Here is a 14742-nt window from a genome sequence, read left to right on the forward strand (position 1 = left end):
GTTACAATGAACTGAATTTCTAAATCTAATATAACCAAAGACCTTTAATCTTATACTTTTGAAAAGAGTAATTGTGGCTACAGGCAGTATCTTTTTCAACAGAGTTTAATAAACAAGTGACACTTCTTAATAGTACTAAGGGAAATTTATGTTAAAGCTAATTAAGCTCAGAAATTATAATTTGATCTAATGTCCACTTTTGTCATAAATTCAACAAATCAAATTGTTTTAAACTAAAGTCATTTTGACAGGTAAAGATTCTGGGAAACATCATTCCTGAGTATAACAAATGGCTCATACTTAAATTTGTTTCTCCTGCAGAGTATAAAATACCAGTATTTCATGTAAAATCAAAGTCATCCACATATGATTTTGTGAGTCCATTGCTTTGCCATTAGAGCTAAGACATAGAAAGCAAAGGGACAATGTCAAAATAATTAATGTGGCAATCCCTACTCAAAACGATAAATGGGTAAACAAATCCCTCAGTTTCTAAGATATAAGAACTGAAACAACAGCATCACAGAAATTGACTGTCTCAATTTTCTATTTTTATGATTGTCTCATATTTAAATTTTCTATTTGCCCATGTGTGTATTTGACAACGATACATTTGTCAATCTTCATGACTTTCTTATATGTTCCACACGATAGCACATGAAGGCAGGCCTCAGGGAGGGATCAGCAGCACTGTGTCACCAGGATCCCAGTCCTGGTTTGTCCCCACACACGGTGACAATACCTCCCTCGGCAACATGCTACACACAGAGGCACACGTCTTTTGAGCTGCTCGATTTAGGTCATACAGAAACAGCAGGTCTGATTTAAAATGTTAGAGGAAAAGAAACAGTTAAAAATAGCAGACAGGCTATTCTGCCTGTACACAGTTCAATTCTGTAAATACGTAGTTCACAAAGCTGTTATTTCACTTGGATAATAAATCATAACAGAACTAGCACCTGACGAAGCTGCAGAATGTGGAATTTCTCTGAAACGCTGCCTTGCTTAGACCACACAGTCCACAAGCAGTGAGAGCTGTGTTCTGACAGCTCTTTTTATTTCCCTGCCTTGTCAATTAGGAAAGTTCACTTAACATCTCTGAGCCTCAGTTTCTCTCATCTTAAAATAAAATGACTGAACTTACCCTCAGTGAGTTGTGGGCAGACCTAACTAGATGCTGCCTGGAATCAACGGTCCAATACACTTGTTAAAGAACATATATAAATATACATATATTTTGAGCATGAATGTCCTTGTTTCTTAAGGTGCAGGCCCTGGGCCTGCTGTTTGAGATGAAAATGCAGCTGGAAGCTTGCAGAGCAGTTAACCCTTAACTTTCATTTGCAAGGAGGAGTTACACATGATGCTGTGGGCTTTTGTTTGATGGAGAGTCACACCATGAGCTCATCTCAGAGAAAATTCAGTGCCGCCACGTACTTGACACAGGAGGCTTGACTCTAACAAAACACAGTATTCCTAATTTCTCTAATGTGAATCATACGCCCAGTTAAAGGAACCCAATTTCAGTACCTTCATGAAACTGATTCAGCTTCAAGAAGAGACTGACTGTGAGACACTGTGCTGGGTTCTCTAACAGTTTCTCACAGAGCAGAGGGGATGCACATCATTTGTTTAAACAATTATGAAATGTGGCAGAAAGCGTTATGCAGGAGGGAGGAAGTGCCACAGGAATTAGGAGGGAGAAAAATACTTCTAGCTGGAGGAATCAGAAGAGACTTGGAAAGAGAAGCAGGTTTTTGCCACATGAAGATAGAAGTGCATTTCAGGCAGAACAGCCTGAGTTGAGGTATTAGCAAGTAAAAGCATGAAAGACTCTTCAGTAGAGAAAGTCGTTTAGCATAAAATTGTACAAAGTGGGTAGAGGTGCTTAGGGTGGATCATGGAAGGTTCAGAGTGCCATCGATGAAGACCATTCTTGCAAAGTAGGAACAAACCTCTAATTTATCTCTGTATTACTTTAAAAATCTCATGTATCAGATATGTTTTATTCTGTAGTCATAAAAACCTCTCAAATGTCTAACTCAACCCTCCCCAAAGACCAGGAAACTAGTTTTTTGTTTTTTTTGGTGAGGAAGATTGGCCCTGAGCTAACACCTGTTGCCAATCCTCCTCTTTTTGCTGAGGAAGATTGGCTCTGGGCTAACAGCTGTGCCCACCTTCCTCTATTTTATAATATGTGGGATGCCGCCACAGCATGCCTTGATGAGCAGTGCATAGGTTTGGATTCCTGGGATCCGAACCTGCGAACCCTGGGCCACCGAAGCGGAGTGCGTGAACCTAACTACTACTCCACTGGGCTGGCCCCTGACCAAGAAACTGTTGAAAGTGGTACCCATGCACTCTACAAACATCCTCCCCGGAGACTGAAGCTTGTAAGCTCCACAGGGCTTGGAGGAGGCTCCGCTCCTTGTCAGGACAGCATCCTTTGCTTAGTTAACTACCCACACAGAGACCCAGACTCTCCCTCTCCTAACAGGGCTGGCCTCTACTAGAGTCAAATCGAAGGTAATTCTGGTGCTTCAAAGGGAAAACCATAAATTTTTCAATGCCTTTGAACATTTAGGTACAGGGATTTGAATTTAGGGAATATCTTAGCTTTTTGTGTTTTTGATTTTTTTAAATCAAGGGATTAATGGTGATTATCTCTTGATAGATGGAATTATGGGTGTTATCATTTATTGGCCAATCTGTATTTTCTGATTTGTTTCCTAAATAAACTCTTATTTATTTATTCCTATTTATTATTTATAAATTCCTACATTATTTATGTTTCCTAAATATTATTCCTAAAATAAATATTCTTTTGTAAAAAATATTTCCAGCTATTTTCTAATACTAACCATTCAGAAAAAGAAAAACTGGCTGAAATGAGTTGAGAATAAAGCTGACAAGCAGAAAAAACTTAAAATGTAATAAAATGCCTAAAGATGCTGCCAAGATTCCAAAACAGCACCACGACTGGCAATGTCAACTTTTGGTTTAAGTAGTCATATTGTTGGAATTGTCCTCTATAAAACAGTATATTATTATTTCCTATTAAGAATACAGAACTTCATTTTCAATATTCTTACAGCACATATTTCTCAGATATTTACAAAGCACCAACTACTGTCCTTGGTGCTGAGGACACTGTCAGGATGGAGCTCACATTTTAGGTGCCTCATGGCAAACGTCCATATGCTCACTTCATTCTTGGCTCTGTATCACTTTCTTACCCTTGTTTTTCTGTCACCTCTACATTTTCAATTATTTTTAGTGTATTTTACTTTTCCTATTTAATCTACTCCTTCCTTATAAACCATTTTAAAACATTTGGATCAAGGTGGATGGAAATAAATGAAAAAGTAAACAAAGAGGTAAATAACTATATGTGCTCTATTTCTTATATCTACAAAGTTCTAATTTTGTATAATAAGGTGTTGTAGAAGTCTGTCACTTGCTGGAAGTGAACAAGTGCTACATTGTGTTGATATGGGATCTATGCTGTGCTCTTCTCCCTTCGTCCACCAACATTTTGTGAGAGAAACGAAGAAGAAGAAATATCGTTGTGGCCAAGTGCCCGTCTCATGAATTCCTGATTTTTCTCCACTTGTGCAGAAGGGAAGTGTTAGAACATCCTATGGCTGAATTTATGTAAGAAGGTGATTTTTGCATTTCCCATTCCTCCTCACGGAAAAGACAGCTGGAAACATTCAAGCAGAGCAGATAAAGGTAAATAGGGAAAGAAAATTTCAATATTTAAAGAACTAGTTTGGCAAGATAAATCCAATTCTTAAGATTACCTCTTAGAGAAGGGAATTAACTTCAATCACAGAACAAAGTATAACTGACTCATGAGAGGAATTTGGTAGCTTATAGTTTTTTAAAAAATGGAGCTAATTCAAAGACAGGGAGGGTAGAGCAAAGGAACACCCCTATGAAAATCATAAGAAGCTTTCTGTATCCAATTTTTCTAAAGTGATCTCATCAGACTGGTCACACGGGAAGAGGCTTTCCTCAGCCAAAGTCCAGGGCCAACAGACAGTTTCTGGGGTCACCCAGAGGGTAACTGTAAACAACCACCTTTGGGGTTGTAAATGGGAGAGACAGCAGGTGGGCAGGGAGGGGAGATGAGGAGGGGCTTGTGTGAACCGTCCTCCGTTCCAGGACCCGCTGCGAGTGAAGTGTTTATCCTCTTACGTTCAAGGAACAAAGTAAGCAGCTGTGCCCGGGCTGGCTCATCTGGGTGAGGTTGTGGAAGCGCCCTGGGGAGAGAATGCCTACATGATGTTCCTGTCCTTCGTAGCCATCCTAACCTGGCAGAGTGATCTCCATGGATGTGCACCTCATGGTAAGAGCTCAGAAAATAGTGAAGGTGGCCAGAGTAGGCTAACGAAGAGAAAGAAAGCAAGTGTCTTTTAGCCATGGTTAATGCAAGGATATCTTACAAGGGTGGCCTCACTTACACCTATGCCATAGAAATGCAGCAAATACCAATTATAATTGCTATTTCTACATTGCTGTCACAGCAGCAAATTCCCGAACCTCCTTCACATCCTGGAATTCTGCCTACAGAAATTACTGCCTATGTATGGGAGACCAAGTACTACAAGACATAGGATTTCCTCCACAATGAAACATTTGTCTAGTATCTAATCTTTAAAAAGCCTGACTTCAGGGGTCTGGGCAAACTGCTATTCCTGCTACAAAAGTTAAAATGTTCCAGATAGAATAAGCACCATGAATGCTAGTTATGAACAATGGTTACTGACAAATGAAGGCTAAAAAAGAAAAAGAAAAGAAACAAGTGTGCACCAGTCAAATGCACTTGATGAGAAGGTATCTTCTAAACGTAGCTAAGCATCAGCAAGGAGCCTATGTTGAGCCGTCTGTGCTGCATGCCCATCATTAAAAGCTTCTGACTCAAGCGCCTATTGATATCAATGAAACTCACCTGCAAGCAAATTGCCAGGTTCACTCTACAGCCAAATGAGGTGCTAACGGCCCGAGGATGGAGGCCGAGGTCTTTAAACAGTTTTGAGAACGACTGGGTGAGTGCTATTCGAGGCCGTTCTTCTGCCACGACCACACATGTCCGCACGCGAGACAAGTCCAGGCCTCGTGCCTAGAAATAACGACAGCGGTGAGAAGTCAGCCTTCCAAGGGCGTAGGGGTGTGACCTGCAGGCTCCTTAACTAGACCCCATAGAACAAGAGAAACTCCACACAGACATTCATTTCAAGGCTCTGTGTCCACGCCATCAATTAAACCATTCTAGGACGTCTGTGTAAAAAAAAAAAGTCACACAGACATCAGATTGTCAAGGATGCCATTACAAACATATCTTAACAGCAAGAAGCATATGAGGAGAAAGACTGAGCAGAAGCGAGGTCCTGGATAAAATAATTAAAGAAAACGGTTTGGGGAAGAAAGGAAGCATTTGTATAGACGCCTACAAACACGGACCACAGGACATACATGGAGAGAAATGAGAAAACCTATTGTTAATATAGGGATGGAAAACTCAAGTGTTTGGACAACTTCTTAAAGACAGCTCTCCTTAGAAGGTCACAGATAAATCCTCACGATCAAGTGCACCTCAGTTTCTAGGGTCCACACACGATCAAGCACGTCCCAGTTCTGCACCAAGTTGTGTCAACTGAGCAAAACAGCGGAGGAGGAATTCAAGTGAGCCAAGCACACCACGGTGTGGTCAGAGCTGGGCTTCCTGGGCTGAGCTGAGGAAAGCAAAGAGTGGCAGGAGCTGCATTTAAACACGGAGGTGGAAGCAAGAGCCCTGAAGAGGACAATTGCCACCAGCAGAACCATTCAGTCCTTCAAGCGTCCTGCAAGGTGGTCTTGGCACATGGACAGATGACAAGGGCTCCTAAACAGGAGGGAAACACAGCCCAAGATAACTCTGACACTGAAATTTAGTACATAGGTTTGATTCTACACACATATAGTTACACAGGAAAAACTGAAATCTGGGTCACAGAAATGATCTATGTGCACATGGGTATACTTTGAGAGGCAATGCAGCCTGGGGTTTGAGATGGTGAACCTGGAGCTAGAGATTCAAAACTTGCTCCAAAGTTTATTAAATTTAAGAACTTGGAAAGGGTGCTTAATTTCTCTTTGTTTCCTCACCTTTAAAAGTGGAGCCAATAATGGTTTCTATTTCAGAGAGCTGTTGTAAAGGTTAAATAAATCATATGTAAAGTGCTTAGAAATCACTCATTTATTTTGTTATTTCATTTTGGTTATTTATATATGCACCTACAGGGAAAGTTCATGAAATGTACTCAATCATTTTTTAAAGTAATATAGGTGGACATGAGTAATAATTATGTTTTATGAATTTCTTTTCCTGTATAAATATATAACTTCAAGTAAGTATACATTCATTCAGGTAGCTTAATGTCCAAGTTATCTTGCATGTTGTGTTCTGATTCAAGCTTAACACATTAGGTCTCAACAGGAAAACAAAATTCAGGAGAGATAAATGTATTCTTTACTATTTGAATGTGTGCAGATAATTTGTGTGTGTATACACACACACACAAATATAATCTGTATACACACAAAGACATACACACATTTGGGCATATAAACAGTGAAACATAAATCAAAACAGGTCATGTGGTCACTCCCTCGCAGTTACTTGGATAAGGACTACTTAATTTACCATGAAAATATGTCCATCAAAATGTCCTTGGTTTAAATGTAGGGAAATTCTATTATTGTCACATAATAGTAATTATATATATGAAAAAACAAAACACTGTTCGCTTAGTTGTAAAAATGAATTTTGTTTAGAATCCAGACCTACAAATCAGGGTCTTCAAGGAAAACCAAAATGAGTGGCTAAATTCAAACCTATGGCTTGAATACCACTGTCAGAATAAAAACTTCACTGAAGAACTGAATTCACCAACAAATAAAAAAGCAATTTAGGACCCCTCAAGTAGACCTAATGGAATTAAAGACATCAATAATATACTCTCTGACCTATAACACTTTGTGTGAGTGGGAAAATATTCATGTTATGAAACGAGGTTTTCACATGAAAACAATTCTGTAAGCTTCAGGTGACAGCAAATTATATCTTGGCTTTTGTGAAGGATTACTTTAACTTCACCAAACCCCTTCCACGCCCTCGGACACTGTGCTCCCCTAGGACACTGTAAAGTGTTCCCCGAGGCACTGTGACACTGGGTGAGGCGGCTGCTTACCTTGAGGGATTCTGTCTGCGAGCCCAGCCCCTTGGTACAGAGTTCCATCACCGAATAGGAGCAAAATGTATCCCGGACTTTGTACTGACTCACGGCAAGAAGCCACAAGGCAGGGTTGGTCTCCAACTCTGAAGGCGGGATGAGAATGGACTGGTGCCCAGAGTACACACTGCAGGGAGAGACGGGTGCACGCAGTGAGGGTCGAGAAGCAGGGACCAACCTGTCCATTTGCCAGAGGGGGATGGTCATCCCAACTACTATGAGGTGTTAGTGAGTATAAGATGGAAGCGTGTTCATGAAAACATTCTGAAAAGCACAAAAGAGCTATAGGAATCATGATCCAGAGTTATTACCACTTTGAGCACACATTTGAAACATCCAAAAGCTGTGACACTGTTAGTTTCTCTCAAAGCTGCTACATTAACAAACTGGATTCTCTTTCGTGGGAGGAAAAACAGGATCGAATTTGGTAAAAATGTGTGGAAGTTTAGAACAGGAGTTAGCAAACTACAGAGGCTGCCTGTTTTTGTAGATCAAGTTTTACTGGGACACGGCCACTCGTTCCTTTGAACACGAGCCACGGCGGCTTCTGTACCAACAGGCAGAGCTGAGCGGTCGCGACAGAGACCGTGGAGCCTGAAGTATTTACTAAACAGGCATTTGAGAAAAAGCGTGGCTACTCCTGGTTTAGAAAACTGACATCTGGAGTAAATGAAAGAAAATTAAAACAATTAGAGGAAGTCTGTCACTCAATTTTTTTAAGTTTGGAATTTTCCTTCAAAATGATGCACACAAATTACCAAACAAGAAAATTAAGGAGAAAACAGAATTACAGAATTTCATTCTGTAATTCTACCTTTACAATGGAGAGCATATTTACAGAAATGAGAAAAATGGTAGGTTACATATTTTGATTCGTCATCAATTGATGGGGCAAGTGTGGTTTTAAAATAATGAAGCATCTGGGCCGGCCCCGTGGCTTAGCGGTTAAGTGCGCACGCTCCGCTGCTGGTGGCCCAGGTTCGGATCCCGGGCGTGCACCGACGTACCGCTTCTCCGGCCATGCTGAGGCCGCGTCCCACATACAGCAACTAAAAGGATGTGCAGCTATGACATACAACTATCTACTGGGGCTTTGGCGGGGAAAATAAATAAATAAATAAAATTATAAAAAAAAAGAAAAAAAATAATGAAGCATTTGCCAACACATTTTTAATAGTTTTAATTTTCTTTGGTTTATTACTATAAATCAACATTAATAGATGTCATGCATTATAATAAAATATCTTAGTTAAATGACCTTCTAAGATTTAAGTAAAAGGGATTTTCTAGCTACAAAAAAATCTCATAGATGAAACAGCACATCAGCCTCTTAACTGCTGTTATGATACCAAAGCCAATTCTTTTATGAGGCCAATCTCACTTTAAAATTTTCAAAATTGTTTATTTATAAGAGACTCCAACTGGTTAAAGAATGTAAGGAAATTAAAGTGGCTCACAAGAATCTCCTTTAAACAGGGCCCTTAGAAGGAAAACTTCTTCAGAGAATGTGACAAAGGCATTTTGGGACAAGTCTCTATTTCCTTCTTTATTCCTCTATTCTAAAGCCATTTATTTATGTCAGAAGGAAAGACAGCAAATGTTGGCCTTTCCTATGATCTTTTCAAAGGGTTGAATCATTTGAGAACCAAGAAGTTCGGCACTAAAGAGGGCATCAGTCCTCAAGTTATTCCCCTGTTGCACAAATGGCTTTTTCTGTCTAAATTTTTAAAATTTTATTGTGGTAAAATATACATAAGATTTACCATTTGCCCATTTTTTAAACTTTTTTTTTTAACAGTTTTATTTTATCTTATTTTTTTTGTGAGGAAGATCAGCCCTGAGCTAACATCCACGCTAATTCTCCTCTTTTTGCTGAGGAAGACCGGCTCTGAGCTAACGTCTATTGCCAATCCTCCTCCTATTTTTTTTTCCCCTAGAGCCCCAGTAGATAGCTGTACGTCATAGTTGCACATCCTTCTAGTTGCTGTATGTGGGACACGGCCTCAGCATGGCCGGAGAAGCGGTGCGTTGGTGCGCTCCCGGGATCCAAACCCGGGCTGCCAGTAGCGGAGCGCACGCACTTAATCGCTAAGCCACGGGGCCGGCCCAATTTGCCCATTTTTAAATGTACACTTCAGTAGCATTAATGATATTCTCACTGTTGTGCAACCATCACCACGATTTATTTCCAAGACTTGTCATCACCCCAAACATAAGCTCTGTATCCATTAAAAATAAGTCTCCACCTTCCCCAGCCCAGCCCCTGGTAATCTCTTATCTACTTTCTGTCTCTGAGCTTGCCTATTCCAGACATTTCATGTAAATGGAATCACACAATATTTGTCATTTTCTGTCTGGCTTATTTCTCTTAGCATAAAGTCTTCAAGGTTCATCCATGTTGCAGCAGGTGTTAGAATTTTTTTCCTTTTTAAGGCTGACTAATATTCCATTGTATGTATATACCACATTCTGTTTATCCATTCACCCATCGATAGACACGGGTAGTTTCCACCTTCTGGTTATTGTGAATAATGCTGCTGTGAACATGAAAGTATAAATATCTATTTGAGTCCGTTTTCAATTCTTTTGGGTATATAACCAATTGCTAGATCATATGGTAACTTGATTAATTTTTTGAGGAACCACCAAAGCAGCTGCACCATTTTACATTCCTACTAGGAATGTATGAGGGTCCCAATTTCTCCATATTCTCCCCAGTACTACTTTTCTTTTGGATTATAGCCATCCTAGTGGGCGTGAAGTGGTATCTCACTGTGCTTTTGAATTGCATTTCCCTAATGACTAATGATGTTGAGCATCTTCTTGTGTGCTTACTGGCCATTCAATATGTTTTCTTTGGAGGAATGTCTAATTGAGTCCTTGTCCCTTTTTTATACAATTGGTTTTTATTGCATTACTGATTGAGGAATCTTAAGGCCTCTGTTTGTTGAAAACTAAAATTCAAAAAGTGTGAAAGTCACCCAACAGTGAGTAATTCACCATCAGAACTGCGGGTGAGCGCAGACACGATGTTATGTATGACCTTGTAGTGCTGCACTGGTTTTTCTTTTGCTTTATTACTTAAAGTTACTGTATAAACTAGGAACGTTAATTATTTTGATCTCTTTTGAAGGAGTATCAGAATAAGTAAAAGAAAACATTGCCACTTTATTTCAACAGTTCTATGCCAGTCACCGTTTATGCACAGGCTGTCTTGAACCTATCCAGCAGCTCGAAGCCACTCAAATGCCACTGCCACTTTAGAGACGAGCCGAGTCCCATTTAAATCAAGCTTCCTTTCTAAACGAGACTGCTTCTTCAAGGGGGAACAAACTCCGAGCTGAGAGTCAGGCGTTAGAGAGAAACCACACCCCAGGGGAAGGCCCTCTGAGGTCCCTGCACCCCCCCACCCTGGGGACTCTGGCAGAGCAAGTGAAATCACAGCGAACTTTAAAAAGAAGGTGCTTAAAGCACGTAGATGACACACGCGACTGATGCACTCTTTGGAGGCATCAGAATAAACACCATTTAAAGAACCAGTTTTGCTTCAGGAAAACGTCCCTCGCTGTGGGCCTGGCGTGCCCCTCAGATGTCCTTTCAGGAAGGAATCTGGTGTGTGATGTGATGTGAGGGCTCAGGGGCTGCCAGCCAGTGGTCAGCACCTCGGGCGCAGGAGCAGGACGCCTCGACTGCCTGCAACCTTTGCTCGCTTGCTGGAAGCTTCCTGGGGGCTGGTCAGACCCACAGTGGGCTGAGGCTCTCCCTGCCCGATCCTCTTCCAGCCTTTACACTGATGTTCACAGGTGTGGCCCCCAACAAACCTCTCCTACTGCTGACTGCAGCTCACGGAGAGCTTTCAGAGGACCCTTTCTTTTTTAAAATGAAAAACAATTGCTTTCCAGGGATCGCACGTTCCCAACGTGGAACAGTTCATGAAAAACACACTTTTTAGACTACTGAAAGGGATTTATTGGCAGATGTGTCCTAACTTGGGTTCTAAAGACAGATTCTACAAAACTTACATCCAAGATATGTATTTAGAAACTTCCCATTTTTAATATTAAAGGACGAAAGCAGGATATGGAACCACATACAAACTGTGACTATAGCTTTGAAGAAAAGCAGATGCATGGGGAGAAACACGCCAGAATACTAACACGGGCTGGTCTAGGGTGGGGATATGGGCATTTTCTGCCCCGTTTATCACTTTTTACCTCACTCTTACTCATTTCTATAGAATATGATACACACACACACAAACACACACAAAATTCCTAATCCTGAAATATTTAGTCATACATTTCGTATCAGGACAAGAAAATGCCAGGAGTTGGTGATTACCTTAGGTTCTGCCAACAGAGTACAACATATCAAAACATCCGACAATCAACAACCAACATGTGGGGATAAAACTTAACTGTTATTCTAGGAAGGATGTTTGATAATTAAGTGGCAACTACTTTTATAAGTGGGGAGCTTATTAATGAGAATTTTTGGATTTTACCTAAACAATCCTTCCGAGTAAAAAAGTCTGATAATGAGTAGGGCCCCCTGTATTTAAAGGGTTAAATGAAACTCAGAATAAGAATTGGTTCCAAGTCCAGCTTAGGGGAACTTGAAAGAGCTCTGAGGGTGCACTGCTCTCAGTGACCAGAAAAAAGGATTATTACTCCTAAAACTTTCATACTTCCTTTGAAATCTTGCTGATATGAAAGTTTTGTTAGGCACATAATTTCACAAAACTGCACATTCCAATGGAGCCCTATGGAAAAGTACAATAAGTTATTTTTATAGTTGACATATCAAAATCAGTAAGATCACATTCCAATAATTATAACACTTAAAACTCTGTCAATTTTTTTCTAACCTTTGTCTTTAGAAATTAATTTACATTATTAAGGATCGCTTTATATTGAGTCATTCAAGAGATCAAATAATGTTACAACAAATACATCCGCATTACAAAATACTGACACCTGCTCAAACTACTACTTACTGCAGATTAACAGCCTGTCAAACAACATTTCTACACAAATTTAGCCGTGCCCTTGCAGTTGGTGAAAACAAATTTCCATCCAGAAGTCCCTGTATCCAGACTGAGGTTCTTCAAGACCAGCGTTTCTGCATGGCTTAGGAGGCCAGCCGTCCTATTTACTTTCTCACTTTTGAGGCATACCACATTACTCTCAAAATAACCCTCCGAGAACGATACTCTTGGGGTCTGAAAACAACCAAACATCTCCTTGGCTGCAGCGGTGTATCTAGGCGCCGCCCCTCACACACGCAGAGGGCCTGCGGACCAGCTGCAGTGACCTGCAATCTTTTCTCCCGGCGCTGTACGAGCCAGAGACGCACAACACTCTTCCCTTTCCTGCCGAGACCCTTCTCCCAGACGCAGGCAGCCTCTGAGGACACTCACGCAGCAGAGGGTGTTCCCACATGGACTGATGTTGTTGGAGCTGCTGCCGCAGGCACAGTCTTTCAGTCTTATTTTGTCACTTGCAACACAGTGCACCACAACCAGCCTACACACTACGTCTGGCGTGACTCTGAATTAGAACCTCTTTCAGTGGCTATGTGTCAACTCCAATTAGAAGCCTCAAGGCAGCATTAAGCAGGAAAAAAAAAAATTATGGCAAATTTGCCTCTGTTGAATGGATATTAAAAGAACAATCTCAGGGCCCAAAATGGCATCACACACCAGATAACAGCCTAAGATCTAACAGGTCTACACATTACGCATCTTACAAGTCATAACTATCCACTAGGAAACCCCCGTCTTACCTCTGTGAGAAGTGATGGGGCAGTTCTCTGTTAACACCAACTGCCATTCAGCCCATTCATGAATCAGAGTTAACAGCACCACCTTCATTAGATCTTCCTGTATGACTTTTACTTCAGCTCAAATCTACACACTACTCTTTCACACCAAGGACTTCCATGTCGTTATTGCCAGGTACCAAACATACTTAATGACATTTGAGCCTCAATATCTTAGGGAATCAAATGCAGGTAAAACCTTACGAGGATTTTCCTCTTAATTATGAGAATCTATCATTTCCATGTTGTTTCCAGCATTTTACTGTGTAAATGCTATCATAAGGAGACTTAAAATGAAGAAAATTAAATATGAATGACCCACCACCCTTTTTCCAAGAACATACATGACAATAAATGATTATCTGCACGTGAAAGGGCTGGGGTCCACAGTGTGGCATTCAAGGCTGGAGAACTGCAAGCATACTTGTGAAAATTAAATACTGTTTCACCTTTCTCCTCAATCTCACGAATAGGACAGAAGCCAACATTAAGAAAAAAACTAAGAAATCCTGATAATAGAGGACAAAGAGAAAACAAGATTCCTGAATTTCCTACTTGCCCTTTCCTTGCTTGGTCCAACAAATGTTGATTAACTATTTCATTTATTAACTAATGTTAATCGCTTGGCACTGGCTATAAATACTCTCATGGACAAAACAAACCTACTTAACAGCAAGTTACTTATACTGAAGGCTTTTTTCTTAGAATTTCTGGACTAGAACCTGAACTGCTCTAGTTTAGATCTTAACTTCAAAAAGAACAAAATGACTAAAAAGACATTTGGGGAATATTTTCTCCCAGTCTGTGGCTTTTCATTCTCTTGACAGTACCCTTTGCAGAGCAGAAACTTTTGATTTTAATGAATCCCACTTATCAAGTCTTTCTTCCAGGGATTGTGCTTTTGGTGTCATATCTAAAAAGTCATTGCCAAAAGTCATCTAGGTTTTCTCCTATGTTATCTTCTAGGAGTTTATAGTTTACATTTAGGTCTATGACCCATTTTGAATTATTTTTTGTGAAGGGTGTAAGATCTGTGCCTACATTCATCTTCTTGCATGTGGGTGTCCAGTTGTTCCAGCACCATTTGTCAAAGACACTATCTTTGTTCCATTGAATTGGCTTTGCTGCTGTGTCCAAGATCAGTTGACTATATTTACGTGAGTCTACTTCTGGGCTCTCTACAACACTGAGAGTGAACCCTGATGTAAACTACAGACTCTGTGTGATGATGAGGTGTCAATGTGGGTTCCTAGATTATAACAAATGTCCTATCTGGTGGGAGATGTCGATAACAGGGGAGGCTGTGTATGTAGGTGGCGCAAGGCATGTAGGGGAAATCTCTGTACCTTCTGCTCAATTTGCTGTCAACCTAAAACTGCTCTGAAAAATAAAGTCTATTTAAAAAAGTAAAAAATAACATGACAGAACAGGAGAGAAGAAAATAAATTTGTACATTTGTAATCAATGATTTCACATTATTAACCTGACAAACATATAAACAACGGAAAACTATCACAACTTGGGCATCTGAGCAGGGCAGCTGTGCAGTCACCACACTACACATGGCCCTGTGGGGTCGCACGGGTGACCCCCCCCTACACCACACTACACGTGGCCCTGTGGGGTCTCGCGGGTGACCCCCCCG

General features: G+C 40.6%; 1 protein-coding gene across 6 annotated transcripts in view; it reads right to left on the reverse strand.

The window, feature by feature from the left end:
- The window catches only part of DIP2C (disco interacting protein 2 homolog C), a 443076-nt gene that overhangs the window by 44504 nt on the left and 383830 nt on the right, over positions 1–14742 (reverse strand). For 5 of the 6 annotated variants that reach the window (XM_058532329.1, XM_058532326.1, XM_058532327.1 and 2 more), the window contains 2 exons: positions 7236–7404; positions 4955–5125 (listed from right to left, as the gene is read on the reverse strand). In XM_058532329.1, coding sequence (XP_058388312.1) covers positions 4955–5125; positions 7236–7404 — 340 coding nt within the window. The remainder of the gene's footprint in view (positions 1–4954; positions 5126–7235; positions 7405–14742) is intronic. The other variant, XM_058532328.1, reaches the window with a different exon arrangement.

This window comes from Diceros bicornis, chromosome 36 (assembly GCF_020826845.1).
Source record: "Diceros bicornis minor isolate mBicDic1 chromosome 36, mDicBic1.mat.cur, whole genome shotgun sequence".
In the NCBI taxonomy this organism is placed as follows: Eukaryota; Metazoa; Chordata; class Mammalia; order Perissodactyla; family Rhinocerotidae; genus Diceros; species Diceros bicornis.